General features: G+C 37.8%; 1 protein-coding gene across 15 annotated transcripts in view; it reads right to left on the bottom strand.

The window, feature by feature from the left end:
• Positions 1 to 14,415, bottom strand: part of RAPGEF6 (Rap guanine nucleotide exchange factor 6) — a 191,365-nt gene that overhangs the window by 62,396 nt on the left and 114,554 nt on the right. For all 15 annotated transcript variants that reach the window (XM_045487928.1, XM_045487967.1, XM_045487913.1 and 12 more), the window contains 4 exons: positions 13,919 to 14,083; positions 10,596 to 10,703; positions 8,318 to 8,521; positions 5,054 to 5,162 (listed from right to left, as the gene is read on the bottom strand). In XM_045487928.1, the coding sequence (XP_045343884.1) occupies positions 5,054 to 5,162; positions 8,318 to 8,521; positions 10,596 to 10,703; positions 13,919 to 14,083 (586 nt within the window). The remainder of the gene's footprint in view (positions 1 to 5,053; positions 5,163 to 8,317; positions 8,522 to 10,595; positions 10,704 to 13,918; positions 14,084 to 14,415) is intronic.

A 14,415-nucleotide genomic window follows, 5' to 3' on the forward strand; every position in this document is an offset into this window, starting at 1 on the left:
TCCCCTTACCTTATATGCTTAAACAGAGGAAATGGCAAATCTTTTCTATGAGAAAATACTAATCTGCCTATTTGCTAAGGTTCCTTAGTATACAAAGTACAGCATACAATAAAAAATTGTAAGACACACAAAATAAGACACTTTGATAATGGGGGGGGTCAGAGAATAAAAGATAACACCCATTTTGGAATTAACACACAAGATTTTTGTAATAACCGTCATAAATATACTAAATAAAATAGAGATAAAATGGATGAAAATATGGTTTTGAGAATTGAGTTTATAAGAGAATTGAGTTTATAAGAGAGATTCAAACAGATATTCTAGAACTAAAAATTATCTAAAATGAAATTCTCTGACTGTGTTCAAGGCCAGGATGGATACCGAAGAAAAGAGCAAAACTTTGCTTAAACCCAGATCATTAGAAAATATCCAAACTGAAGCACAAAGAGAGGGAAAAAGGTCAAGAACACAACAGTCTATAAAAGATGCATGGGACTAATCTTTTAATATGTAAGTAACTGAACTCTCACACAGAAAGGAGGCAGAATGGCAAAGGCAATGCCTCAGGTCATGACTGCGACAAAGTTTTGCTATCTTTGTTTAGCCTTCTGTGGGCTGTGGTACAGATTCCAAAGCTTTGCAGTGTTATCTCCACCTGTTTGCTCTGCGCCACCACTCAGTCTGCCTGGGACCTGAGCAGAGGTCCACTGGCATGCCAGTTCTCCAAGTCTCTGGTGTGCAGAGGTCCACTGGCATGCCAGTTCTCCAAGTCTCTGGTGTGATATCACGATCACATCCATGCACACACACAGGATGGAGGTGAGCTCGGGATCTCATAAACAACTTTACAGAGTCGTCTTCTCTACCTCAGTTATCAACCTACTAACTTCCACAGTTCCTTAGGCTACCCTTTTCAGTCCTTTAGAAAGAAATTGCTGACTCTGGCTCTGTAGGGGCCAATGAGGAGGAAGAGAGAAAGAGTGTGTGTGTGTGTGTGGGGGGGGGGGGGGGGACAATGAAGGAGCCACAGCTCCAGTGAACGGTGAAGAACGTTCCCCTTCCTCAGAAGTCTGGCTTGTGCAGCTGTATTGCTGCTTGGAGGCTGAGGCCTGACAGAATGGGAAAAAAAAGAGGGGGGAAAAACTGTGGGGATTCCTTTTCCCACTCTTCAAGCCAGGCTTCTCCATTTGAACCTTTACCAGTATGTACACAACCAGGTTTCAGCTTGCCTTGACTCCAGTCCAGTGTTATTGGAGTAAAAAAAAAAAAAAAAAAAAAAAAAAAAAAAAAAAATTAATTAATTAATTAATTTACTCCTGGTAGTGGGACTTTAAATTTTCCAAGTTCTTAAATGATTCTGCCCACGTTTTACTGTTGAGCTGATTGGGAAACAAAGGGTGGCATGTGTTTACTCCATCTTACCTAGAAATGGAACCCTCAATTTGATTTTTAACTTCACAGATACAAGACAGTTACCTAACAGACTGTGTTTGATACTCTGGAACTCCTCTGGTTCTGGTTCTGTTTCTGTTGGTTCTGGATTACACTGACTTGAAAAAAGATTTTTTTTTAAATGTTTATTTCTGAGCAAAGGAGAAACACAGAGTGTGAGAGGGGAAGGGGCAGACAGCAAGGGAGATACGGAATCCGAAGCAGGCTCCAGGCTCTGAGCTGTCAGCATAGCGCCCAATGTGGGGCTCAAACTCCCAGACTGTGAGATCATGACCTAAGCTGAAGTCAGACACTTAACCGACTGAGCCACCTAGGTGCCCGGGGATTACACTGACTTTTAAGACAGCCTCACAATCTTTGATTGTTTGCTTAACTCTGTATTTGAAGAATTATTTTTACAAATAATAGGTTATTGGGCGCCTGCTTAGCTCACTTGGTTAAGCGTCCTACTCTTCGTTTCAGCTGAGGTCATGATATCGCGGTTTGTGGGTTTGAGCCCCATATCGGGCTCCAGAGTGAGTGCAGAGCCTGCTAGGCATTTTCTTTACCTTTCTCTCTCTCAAAATAAATAAATAAACTAAAAAAAAAAAAAAAAAAAAAAAACTTATTAAAAAAGACACAAATAATAGGTTACTGCTGGAATCCTCAAAAGATTTTTATGTTCTTTTGCCAGGCACCTGAGGTCCCAGGGCTAGAGCCAGGGACAAAATTTGACGTTTTTCCGAGTTGCTTAGAGTACAACCCACATCCACTTTAGAGTAAGCCATTCAAGGTCCCAATCTTCAACAAAGGTTATTATGCTTGAGCGTTCTGGCCTTGGTGGGTTCTAACACTAGAAACCTGTGATTTTATCCTGCAGTTCTTCCTCTCAGCTACATTCTATGGATTGATAATGTCCCTGGAAAAAAAAAGACATCCTTTTGGGGTATGGTTTCAGGAGGTGGGAAGGGATGTAACACATCCAGTTTTGTGTTCCTAGCAAGTGCAGGATTCCAAAGCTTTAGACTTTTGCTAGGAGTCTACTGCCCAAAGAGGCTGCCTTTCAAGAGCTTTCCTGTACTGGTGAATGTCTCAGAGCAGATATGGCTCCAGTTCACGTCTTTCCAGTCCGATTCTCCCTCTGTTCTATGTCAGGTAGTTGTTACCTCTCTTTTTGGATTGTTGCACTTGTTTGTAACTACTTTTTATATTTTAGTCTACCTTTTCTGGTTATTCTCCAACACTGGAAACAGAAAGTTAAAACAAGTTTAATTCATTTTGCTCAGATTTCAGGTGCCCTTTGAATTAGAAGATTCGCATCCTTCTTTCACTCTGGGAAAGTCTCAGCTATTGCTGCATCAACATTACATTTTGTTTTAGTCATTGCTATCATACTGTAAGTCACTCTGAGTTACTTCTTTTTCAATGACTGTTTCTTTTTTCCTAATATCCTGTTCTTATTTTAAGGGATAACTCTTTAAACCTGAGCACGGTTCTAGAAATGTTTTTCTTCTCTTCCTTAAAATAACTACTTTCCTCAGATTCCATAAGCTCAGTTATTATGTTTCCCACCATGCCTCAATGACTCTTCTTCTCCTACACCTAGCTGTCAGTTTTAGGGGCGCCTAGGTGGCTCAGTCAGTTGAGCACCTGACTTCGGCTCAGGTCATGATCTCACAGTTTGTGCGTTTGAGCCCTGCGTTGAGCTCTGTGCTGACAGCTCAGAGCGTGAAGCCTATTTCAGATTCTGTGTCTCCCTCTCTCTCTGCCTCTCCTCCACTCACACTCTTCGTGTCTCTCTCTCTCTCAGAAATAAACAAACATAAAAAAAAAAAATCTGTGTTCTGGTCACAGTTTTCCTGTCTGTAGGTGTTCTGACTGCGAGCTCCATATAGGACAACCTAAGTGCTCAGCTCTGCTTCACTGTAATGTCAGAGTTACCAGGGCTTCATTCCAGGTACCACATCCATACTAAAATGCTCCATTTTTAAAAATGCTTTACTACTATTACTTTGAGATACTCTTTGGTGTTTTGCTTGGGGTAAAGTTGGCTGATCATTCTCTGCCAAGGGTAAGGAAGGAGGTATTGAGGACATGGGCCCTCTTTTGCAGTACCACAACCTACCCTCTACCACATCCCATCTAGAGTTCTATTGGGTAAATGTCTCTCACCACTCAAGGAGTCCTGAAGTGGTGGCTTCCCTGCCTTTTGTACCTTTCAGATCTATTTTTTCTGTTTCCCATGGGCCATGTTATTAATCACCAAATAGTACTATCTTTATATTTTTATACATAATAGTATGTGATACCAGGTAATAATTATTACGTGCAGGCACAAAAAGTACAAGGTCTTTGATCCTTGTAAGAGCGCTATGAAATACATCTAAACAAAGTCAAGCTTGGAGACACTAAATCAGATGCTCTAAGAGACAGAGCAAGCTCTGCTTTCTTACTTTTCAAAATCAGAATCTTTTTGATTTAACCCAAAAGTTGATGTTTCTAGATACTAGTCCAAACTCCAGCAAACCCAGGAACTGTGAAGGCTCACTTATTTGACGCTAAACTAATATAATATTAGGAAATTGCCAAAGGAGTTATATATCAGACTTAATAGGACATAATTCAGTAAAAAGGACTCCACTGAAAAGAGGAAAAATACCAAATGTTTCATTTTTCATTATGACTAAGTGCAGTATGAGGAGCAGTGAAAGTGCAAAAATAAAACATACTTCCTTTTCCATAGGCACAGTTTTTAAATTCAACTCCTAGTTTTCAAAATGCAACCCAGATGACCTGAAGAAATTTTCCCCCCTAACTTCATTTAGACTCTTAAATTTTCTTTGATAATTTTCAAACTATTATGCTGTTTTTATTATCGCCCTTCTCAGAATTTCACTAAATACCCTATGGTATCTAAGGAAACCCAGTTACAATAAGTCTTCCCTAAAAAGCAAGGGGGCGGGGAGGGGGAACCAACAAAGAAAAAAAAAATGCAAGCGCAAGCTTTAGTCTTTGCTTCAAATAGAAACATGATCAAAATACTCTGCAGACACAGTAATCAACATTTTTAGAGAGAAAGGCAGAGTACACTGTTATTAAAAATCTGGAATTCAGTGATTAATTCTTTTACTCAATTTAGTTTCATGAAACAGCCAATCTAGCATTCGTATTATTATTTCAGAAAGCTAGCTAAAACATTAACAATAGTCTGAGATGCCCATTGGCAGGGGGAATAAAAGCCTGATTATGATTTTTATGCTTCATACAGGTCACTCTAAGTTTCACTCAGTATCTCCCAGCAAAGTATAGTACATAATACCTCTTCAGTAGATATTTCACACGTCTAACCAAATGTACGTGCACACCTCTTTTAAAACTTGTTTTTGTAAGATACCAAAATAATGCAAACAATGAAAAATGAAAATTCTAGAATACACAGTACTTACTATACCTCAACATTGAAGTTCCTAAAAATGATCAAGGAGCTCAAAAAGAAACATGTTTGTATTTTATTATTTGCCTTTTCATTGATGACTTTTGCTTTTAATTAACAAAACAAACAAAAACAATAAACAAAAAGCAGAAGAAAAAACCTTTCAGTTTTTACAACAAAACTCACCAAAAATGTTGGTCTTCACAGTAAGTGCAAGGTGAGTATTATTCCTTAAAATTTCAACGGCCTTCACAAATGTAATGTTCTCAAAGTTTTGTCCATTTACTTCCATTATCTCGAAGAAAAATACAAATTATGACAGAAACAGTATTAGCTACTTCTGCAACCTTAGGTGTAATGGTGAAAAAAATGACACTTGAACAAAATGCACCCATATGTGAACAATGTTCATCTCTATGAGAAGTGGAATTACCACTTAATTTTTTTCTCTATATTCTATTTCCCCAAATCACTACTAAAAACATTTTTTGAAAGTTCATTCCCTCTGAGATCAAAGAAAAACTTTTTAAAAAACAGGATGGTTTATATAAGAAACAAAAATAAAAAAAATTTTTTTAATGTCTATTTATTTTTGAGAGAGACAGAGCACGATTAGGGGAGGGACAGAGGGAGAGGGAGACACAGAGTCTGAAGCAGGCTCCAGCTCAGCACAAAGCCTGATGCAGAGCTCCAACTCACGAAGCAAAAGATCATGACCTGAGCTGAAGTCGGACACTTAACCAACTGAGCCACCCAGATACCCCTATATATGAAGGAGAATTTTAAATCAAGACACATCAGCTCATAAAAATTAGTGCTTGTGTATGTATGTGTAAATTTTACTGAAATATTCTAAATGCAAATTTATTGCTTTTAAAAGACAGAATTCATTCAAAAGTGATACTTTAAATACATCTACTATCCTTTGCTGATGCTGAATCAGGAAGTCGAAAAGCAGCAAGTACAACTGCGATGGATTCTTGCATGTGATGTGCTGACCCTTCACAGAAGGCTTCCCAAACTTGGCTGTACCTCCAAATCGTACAGAAAGCTTATTTAAAAAATACTAAATCTAACAAAAAAGAATAAAGAGATAAACATAATGAGGAAAAAACCCACAAAAAACAGATAATCAGCACAGAGGACAGATGTCAGGACTCACACAATGATTCCAACACGGTAAAAAAAAAGACTGAGAAACAAAATATGAAAAGAAAGAGAAACCACAGAAGTAAAATGCGGAGTTGAAAGAAGTCTTGAGTCTACACATTGAAATGGCTCGAGTATCGTGCAAAGATAATAAAGAGATCTATTTTTTAACATATCCCAAAGAAAAATTTGAATTCCACGGACACTGAACAAAGAATCTTTAAGCACCACTGTGGAGTTGGGGGGGTTGGGGATGGGTAGGAGGACAAACAAAGGAAGCTAGAAAAGAAAAAATAAAGGTTGGTTTGGACTTCTCTTGGGGCATACTAAAATGATGTGATACTTTTCTATAACATCAATGCTCTGAGGGATAAATAACTGTGAACAAAGAATTTTATACCCCACTGAACAAAAGCATTATCAAACATGCAGGGACACAAAAAACTATAGTATTTATAGGCCCTATATAAGACAAGAACTTTAAGAGATTCGAAAAGTACTAGAAGACACTAGTGAAATGAATCTTAATCATAGGGGCATGTGGCACAGATGAAATGGAGGTGATCAATGACATCAGTAAGGAAGGTGTAAATGTGTACATGGTTATTAGTGATAAACTTCCAAAACTTAACGCCAATGTCAAAAGTATTCTCAAAAGATAAATAATGTTAAAAATGACTTAATAATCTAGATCTAACATTTCAGATAATTTTAACAATAACTGAGAAGACTTGAAGAGGTAAAAAGCAGATAAATTTTCTCTCAAAAATGAAATAATCTGATTTCATTGTTTTTTTCCTTCCCTGTGAAGAATGAGATGCTCAAATGAGTTTAAAATAAAATACTAGAACATTAAATACAATGATTCTGGAATTCTAGCTACTAGAAATAGTTAATGAATGGTGTGGGGTTAGGCCCAGAAATCTGTTTTTAAAAAGTTCCCTTAGGGACGCCTGGGTGGCGCAGTCGGTTAAGCGTCCGACTTCAGCCAGGTCACGATCTCGCGGTCCGTGAGTTCGAGCCCCGCGTCGGGCTCTGGGCTGATGGCTCAGAGCCTGGAGCCTGTTTCCGATTCTGTGTCTCCCTCTCTCTCTGCCCCTCCCCCGTTCATGCTCTGTCTCTCTCTGTCCCAAAAATGAATAAACGTTGGAAAAAAAAAAAAAAACTTTAAAAAAAAAAAAAAAGTTCCCTTAGTGGAAGAAGGGGATCATTAAAATTTTAAACCAGCTTCTTAACCCTTGCACTCTTGGTATTTAGGCCGGGTAAGTCTCTGTTGTGCAGGTGTCTTGCTGTGGGGTGCTGGAGGCTGCTTAGCAGCATCCCTGGCCTCTAACCACTTCATGCTAAGAGTAACTTCTGGATCATGAGAATCAAAATTATCTCTAGACACGCCAAATGTCTCCTGGGGGGAGAAAATCACTCCCAGTTAAGAAGCACTGCTCTGCAGTGTGGAAGTTTTTACAATGTGAATGCATTCATAATTTTAAAAAGAAAAGCGCTAGTATAGTTTAGTTAAAAGTCAAATAAAGCCACACTCTAAATGAATAAATGAACAAACAAAACTTTAAAATGGGGAAACACAACCTTCCCAAGTGATTTAGCTAAATTTGAAAAATGACTCTTTGGGGCGCCTGGGTGGCGCAGTCGGTTAAGCGTCCGACTTCAGCCAGGTCACGATCTCGCGGTCCGTGAGTTCGAGCCCCGCGTCGGGCTCTGGGCTGATGGCTCAGAGCCTGGAGCCTGTTTCCGATTCTGTGTCTCCCTCTCTCTCTGCCCCTCCCCCGTTCATGCTCTGTCTCTGTCCCAAAAATAAATAAACGTTGAAAAATGACTCTTTGGTGTGCATGCGAATCACCTAGAGAGACAGATCTGTTAAAAATACAGATTCCTGGACCTCATCATGGCAGAATGTCACTAGTACGATTAGCAGAACTGAGGTAGGCTTAGGAATTGCATTTTTTAGTAACAAGGTTGTCAGGAATCACATTTTGGAATACACTGCTCTACAGTTATCTAACGCGTATACAGAGAGAATAAATCCCCTCCAACTTCCTCCCGGGGTCTCCTTCATTTTCGCAGTCCCTTGCCCGGCTTCCTCTACTTATGGATGTAGTTCTGTTACCATAGGACCACTACTTAAGCTAAACCATTATTTATGGCAATCTTTGGCCACTTACCTTTTAATGTTAAATTTCCTTACATTGGTCATGCTTACTTGAAGAAATATCCCATGAGAAAAAAAGTAGCAGACATTTTAGTTATAAGAAGGCTTTTAATTCAAGTGGTTGTGTATTTATTTACCTGATCACCACGTTTCAGTCCCGCATCAGCAGCTTTGCTACTGGGTTCTACTCCTTCAACAAAAATACCAAATCCCTTCTCACTTCCTCCATTGAGGCTGAAATGCAGAGGGGACTCCCGGGAAGCCTTTTGCAGCACAACCTGCCTCCACTTGGCCTTTGCAGCACAGGCAATATTCAATAACCGGAGATGACCATTCATTTTCTAAAAAGCAAAAAAGGGTAGAATGTATATAAATGTATGGATTTATTCCTATAGGCTTTTAAAAATCACCTAAAATCATCAGAGTTAGAGTTACATTTAAATACAGAGTAAAACACATAGGAGTCAGGGTAAATAAAACTGAAGGAGGGAAAGCTTCCACTGGAGAGCACTCTCAAGATTTCTCAATAGTTATTTTTTAAAACGTCTAGATAGTCACAGGTCAGAACAGATTTCAAAATGACGTCCCACTTAGAAAGGGAAGACAAAAAAATTACTTCTCATGGCATGAACTTTCCTAATACATATTCTAGTGCTATCTTGCTTATCTCCTGGCTGTCATATCAACCCAGAATCTTGCAGGACCTGAGTCACCCTTCTGAATAATGTCTAACAGTCAAAGACACATTCAAGTCTCTGCCTCTTCGAGGTACATTAGTCCTGTATTATTTTAGGTCTTTTTTATGCCTGATAATATTCTAACTTCAGGTTTTAACACCAATTTAATATTCAACTATTCTCCAATAGCATAGTATGTGTATATCTCATGTCCATAAAAAGCAGCTAAAGTTTTTTCAAGGCAGGGACCTAACCTTACACCTGTTCTTATCCTATGCAACACTTTGGAGTACAATGTAGAATTTAATAAATATGTGATGACTGAATGATTACCAAAAAAGAAATCCCACAACTGTAAGGCAATTTCTGTTTTCCATCAGCCCACGAATATCTACACAGTGAGCACTGGAAAACCCATATGATGGTGGTGAGCTCCTATGGCCTCTTAAGTTCCCCAGCCTCTGTTCATTCTTCTCATTCTTCACAGAGCTGGAGTGCTGCTGGGAAAGCTACAGAACTAAAAGATATGGGAACAGACGAAAATCTGCTGCTCTGTCCCTTTGTTCAACTCCATCCACTTATACTCTTGAGTAAAATCAATGGTTCTTGGGCATTTGCTACGTGACAGGTTTTTCTTTCAGATGGTTACCTTCATTATAGCTCATTATAATCCTCATAACAGAAACTACGGACTACTATACATAAAACAACTGAGGCATAAAAAGGTTAAGCAACTTGTCCAAGTTCACATATCTAACATGTGGTATAGTTTGAATGCTATTTCAGGCAATCTAACTCCTGAGCTGCATTAATAATTTACTTCCTAAAATCTCAAGGTGCCTGGAGCAGACAATTCAGTTCCAGTTCATAGTTTTATATTTGACACAGAGTAAATTAATTATAAATAGCCACTGTCAAAGTTAACAGGACCTTGAGGGGATTATCTCAGGTGTTATATATTTAGAACAAGTGAAATCACATGCAGAAGGGAAACTCATAAAGTCTAATGTAGATCTGATATATAAAGCAAGCCTTAAAGGTTGCACAGAGTTCAAATAGCAAGAGGAGAAGCAAATTAGTGAAGAATATAAAATAATCCTGTTGGCTAAAATCAAGGGTACCCAGAAAAAATACTGAAGATGTAGGTGAGGTACCTGAATATATAGACAAGGAATTACTTTGGTAGGAAGTACATTAGCTTATTTACAAAGAGAGAAATATTCATCTTATTTGTGGCCTAAAAACAATCTCTGGCCATATAAAATCGCTAGAACAAAGAAATACTAGAACTAAAATTAGCCATTATAAAAGATTAGGCCTAATAAAATGAGCCCCTCAATGCAGAGTGAAAAAGAAATGGCTGAGAGGGGCTATAGGAAATAGGTGTATGCTAAAATTAGTGACGCAGGTGACTATAGCAAATGAATGGACATCTTGGCCAGGGAATTCAAGGCAGAGAAAGAAGTAGCCCACATATACACTAGAGATCATAAGACTGGCTGACTGGCTGGAGACAGCAACATCATCAGCCTTAAAACGAACATAGAAGAGTCAGGAAGAAGCCTGATTTCTGTTTGGGTTAATGGCAGAGAATGAGCAGAATCTAAAATATAAATTTCGAAGTTCTTAGAGCAGACATTCAAGACACAGGAGAGAATGGAAGTGTTCTGAGGTGCTGTTATTTGAGGATCAGGGAAATCCCTAAATCCTGAAGAAAATAAATTCTTTGGAGTCTTACTGTATCTTCCAGATTTTTTTCAAATTCCTCCAGAAATCGAGTCATAGCAGGATCACCTTCAAAATCATTAAAGTGATTGTTTACCCATAATAACACAATCCGTGTTACCTGTAGAAACATGAAGGAGACAGTATAGTTATGAGAGGCATTCTTTCTATAGAAATATATTACAAAAGCATGTCCAAAACTGAGGGGGAACTGAGCTATATGGCTAACCCCTTTGCCCCCTATCCTGCACACAAAGGGTTCATTCTAATATGCAGGCATGGTTTGGTCTGAGTTTTTGCTTCCCTGGGTGCACAAGCAACATAGAGAGCCAAGACTGGACCCACAGTGAGAAAACACAAGCCTGTTTACTAAGCTATAAGAAGTACATAGGATGTATACCTCAGACGGTATCCTAAAATACAAGCTTCTAAAGGGCAGCTTTACATATCAAGAGCCTTTACATAGTCAAGAACATGTTTAATCAAAATTATTAACAAACCACATCTGAAACCTACTTTGTTAGAAATACTGTGAGTCTTCAAAATTGTAAAGTGGTTTGATTACTTTGTACCACAGATTAACAGAAAAATTAATGAAGTTGAACCGAATAATGTACCTAACAATGGAAATAATTTAAGTCATCTTTTTTTTAAACTCTGGTAGGATACACACAAAAGCCACCATTTAAACCACTGTAAGGTACACAATTCAGTGGCATTTCGTAGTTATAGGTGTGCAACTATCACCATTACCTAGTTCCAGAACATTTTTATCACCCATTAAGGAGTCAGTCACCTCACATTCTGCCCTCTCTTCTATGTGGAATATTTCATACAAACTGTGACCTTTTGTGTCTGGCTTCTTTCACTTAGCATTACGTTTTCAAGATTGATCCATGTTGTGGCATGTACTACATTCCTTTTTATGGCTGAATTAATACTTCATTATGGCTATACCACATTTTGTTTATCCATCCATCAGTTAACAGACATTCGGGTTGTTTCCCCCTTTTGGCTATAGTCAATAGTGCTATGAACGTCGGTATATAAATTTTTGTTTGCATACCTACTTTCAGTTCTTCTGAAAAAATACTAAGATTAAATGCCAGGTTATATGCTAATTCTGTTTTACTCTTTGAAGAAATGCCAAACTGTTTTCCAGAGTAGCTATAACATTTTACATTACTATCAACAATGTCTGAGAATTTCATTTTCTCCAGTCACATCCTTGGCAATGCTTGTTATTTCCTTTCCTTTTTGAAAAGCCATCCTAGGGGGTGTGAAGCAGGATCTCACTGTGGTTTTTTAAAGCTTTTTTTTTTTTTAACGTTTATTTTTGAGAGAGAGAGAGAGAGAGAGAGCGAGTGAGCACATGGAGGAGGGCAGAGAGAGGAAACACAGAATCCCCAGAAGGCTCCGCAATGTCAGCGTAGATCCCAACACACAGGGCTCAAACTCATGAAACGAGAGATCATAGCCTGAGCCGAAAGTGAGTCGGATGCCTAACAGAATGAGCCACCCAGGTGCCCCTCGGTCTGTGGTTTTAATTTGCATTTCCTTATAACGAATGATGTTAAACGTTTTTTTAAGATTCTAGTTTTTTATTTAATCTCTACCCTTAACGTGGGGATGGAACTCCTCAACCGAGATCAAGAGTTGCATGCTCCACCATCTGAGCCAGCTAGGTGCTCCTTAAACATCTTTTTCATGTGTTTGCTAGCTATTTAAGTATCTGCTTTGGAAAAATCTCTATTCAAGCCCTTTATTTCTTTTTTCTTTTAAAAGATTCTTTTTTTTTTTTTTTTTTTTTTTACATTTATTTGTTTTTGAGAGACACAGCACAAGCAGGGGGAGGAGCAGAGAGAGAATGAGACACAGAATCTGAAGCAGGTTTCAGGATCTGAGATATCAGCACAGAGCCTGATGCGGGACTCAAACTTATGAACCATGAGATCATGACCTGAGTGGAACTCGGACACTTAACTGACTGAGTCACCCAGGCTCCCCAAAGCCCTTTGTCTGTTTCTAAGTTGTGTTGTATCTTTGTTGTTGGACTATAAGGGTACTTTACACATTCTGGATACTAGACCCTTATCAGATAGAAGATTTGCAAATATATTCTCCCATTCCATGTGTTTCCTTTTAATTTACTGTTTTAATTTTGATGAAGTTCAATCTATGTTTTTTTTTCCTTTATTGTTTATGCTCTGAATATCATATCTAAGAAATGACTGCCAAATCCAAGGTCATGATTTTTCTTTTAAGTTTTAAATGAAAAAAACTTTTATTTTTGTAAAAATAGCACATGATCACTGCAAAAGATTTAAACAATACATAAAGATAAAAAAAGTTTAATACAGTCAATGATTTTAAATCTCTTAAGAGTTTTATAGTGTTAGCTCTCATATTTAGGTCACTAATCTACTTTGAGTTAATTCTGTATATAATGTAAGGTAAAGGTCCAATTTCATTCTTTTGCATGTAAATATCTAGTTGTCCCTCACTTATATTTTGCTCTTCTTTATTTAGCATGTCTTTATTTCTTCAGCAACTGAAGTACCTACACATAACTCCAAAGGGCATTGGGGGGGTGGGGATGGGGGGGCAAGCCTGTAGCTCTGAACACCTTAGTTTCCTAAACAAGAGAATTCTACAGTCTAGCCACATCTAATTGTTTCATTTAAAATATAACTCAGAAAGATACACCAAGCAATTATGGCATTTCTTTTATTTTTCTTAAAATAACTAACTTCCTACCAATTTGCTGAGTTATTGCAAGTCTTCCCATTAAATGTACAAACACTCCATGAAATAAGCTAAAATTATCTACAACAGCAAACAATGTTTAATGACAAGAAAAAAATACTCAAAGGTAGATTTAAAATAAGTCACTGCAGGGATATATTAAGGACAAAAAGATTATTTTAAAATGATAAAAGTGTAAACCCCCCAAATCAACATATTGCTATTTGGGGCTTACAATCAATCTAAGGTCACTTGAAAATAATTTACTTGGTGAATAGTCTTTCTAACTATTAATCACCTTTTAAGTGTTTTATTGATCTTCATGAACATTTTGATAGAGTTCAAAACACTCTCATGCAGCTATCATGTTTTTTGAGTTTATAGCTTTATCACAGCCTATTTCAATTTTTAACTTTTAAGGCTCATTTCCACTTTTAACATGCTGTTTTGTCACAAAACTAAGTAGAGAAATGTTGTTTAGGTTAAGTGAATCCTGTTATCAAAATAAATATTTATCAATTGCAAAAGATTTTATAAATAGAATTTAAAGGTTAAAATCACTTTCATGCCTTTCATATTTATAGAACCAACCTTATCCCTTAAGCTGTCAATTTTAAACCATTCCAACAGTTTGATCCCAACATCCAAAGGACTCTGAAGAAATGTTCTGTAAGTTAGTAGGAAATCTTCTATATAAGTTGGGTCCACGATGGAATGCTCTTCTATTAAATGCATGATGAGACGTTCAGGTGTTGCCTAAAAATCCAAGGATACAAAAGATTATTAAATAAATCAATAGCTCCAGAAACAAAGAACTCTACTGAGTTCCCTTTGTAGAGTGACTTCCCTTTGTAGTCACTCTATTACACAAGTTCTCAAAGTAGAGTTTTACCCTTAAAACACTTAATACTGGGAGACGGCAGTCTTTATAGCTTGTAATCCACCAACACCCAGAGGCTGGAAGACAGAAAAGGCAGAGGAATGAAAATATCCAAAAGCATTTACTCAGTTATAGCTGTTTTTCCTGGCATTTTACCATAGGAGGGCTTGTGAATTTCAGTGATTTACCCCTGATGTGGCCTGGGGTA

This window comes from Leopardus geoffroyi, chromosome A1 (assembly GCF_018350155.1).
Source record: "Leopardus geoffroyi isolate Oge1 chromosome A1, O.geoffroyi_Oge1_pat1.0, whole genome shotgun sequence".
Taxonomy (NCBI): Eukaryota; Metazoa; Chordata; class Mammalia; order Carnivora; family Felidae; genus Leopardus; species Leopardus geoffroyi.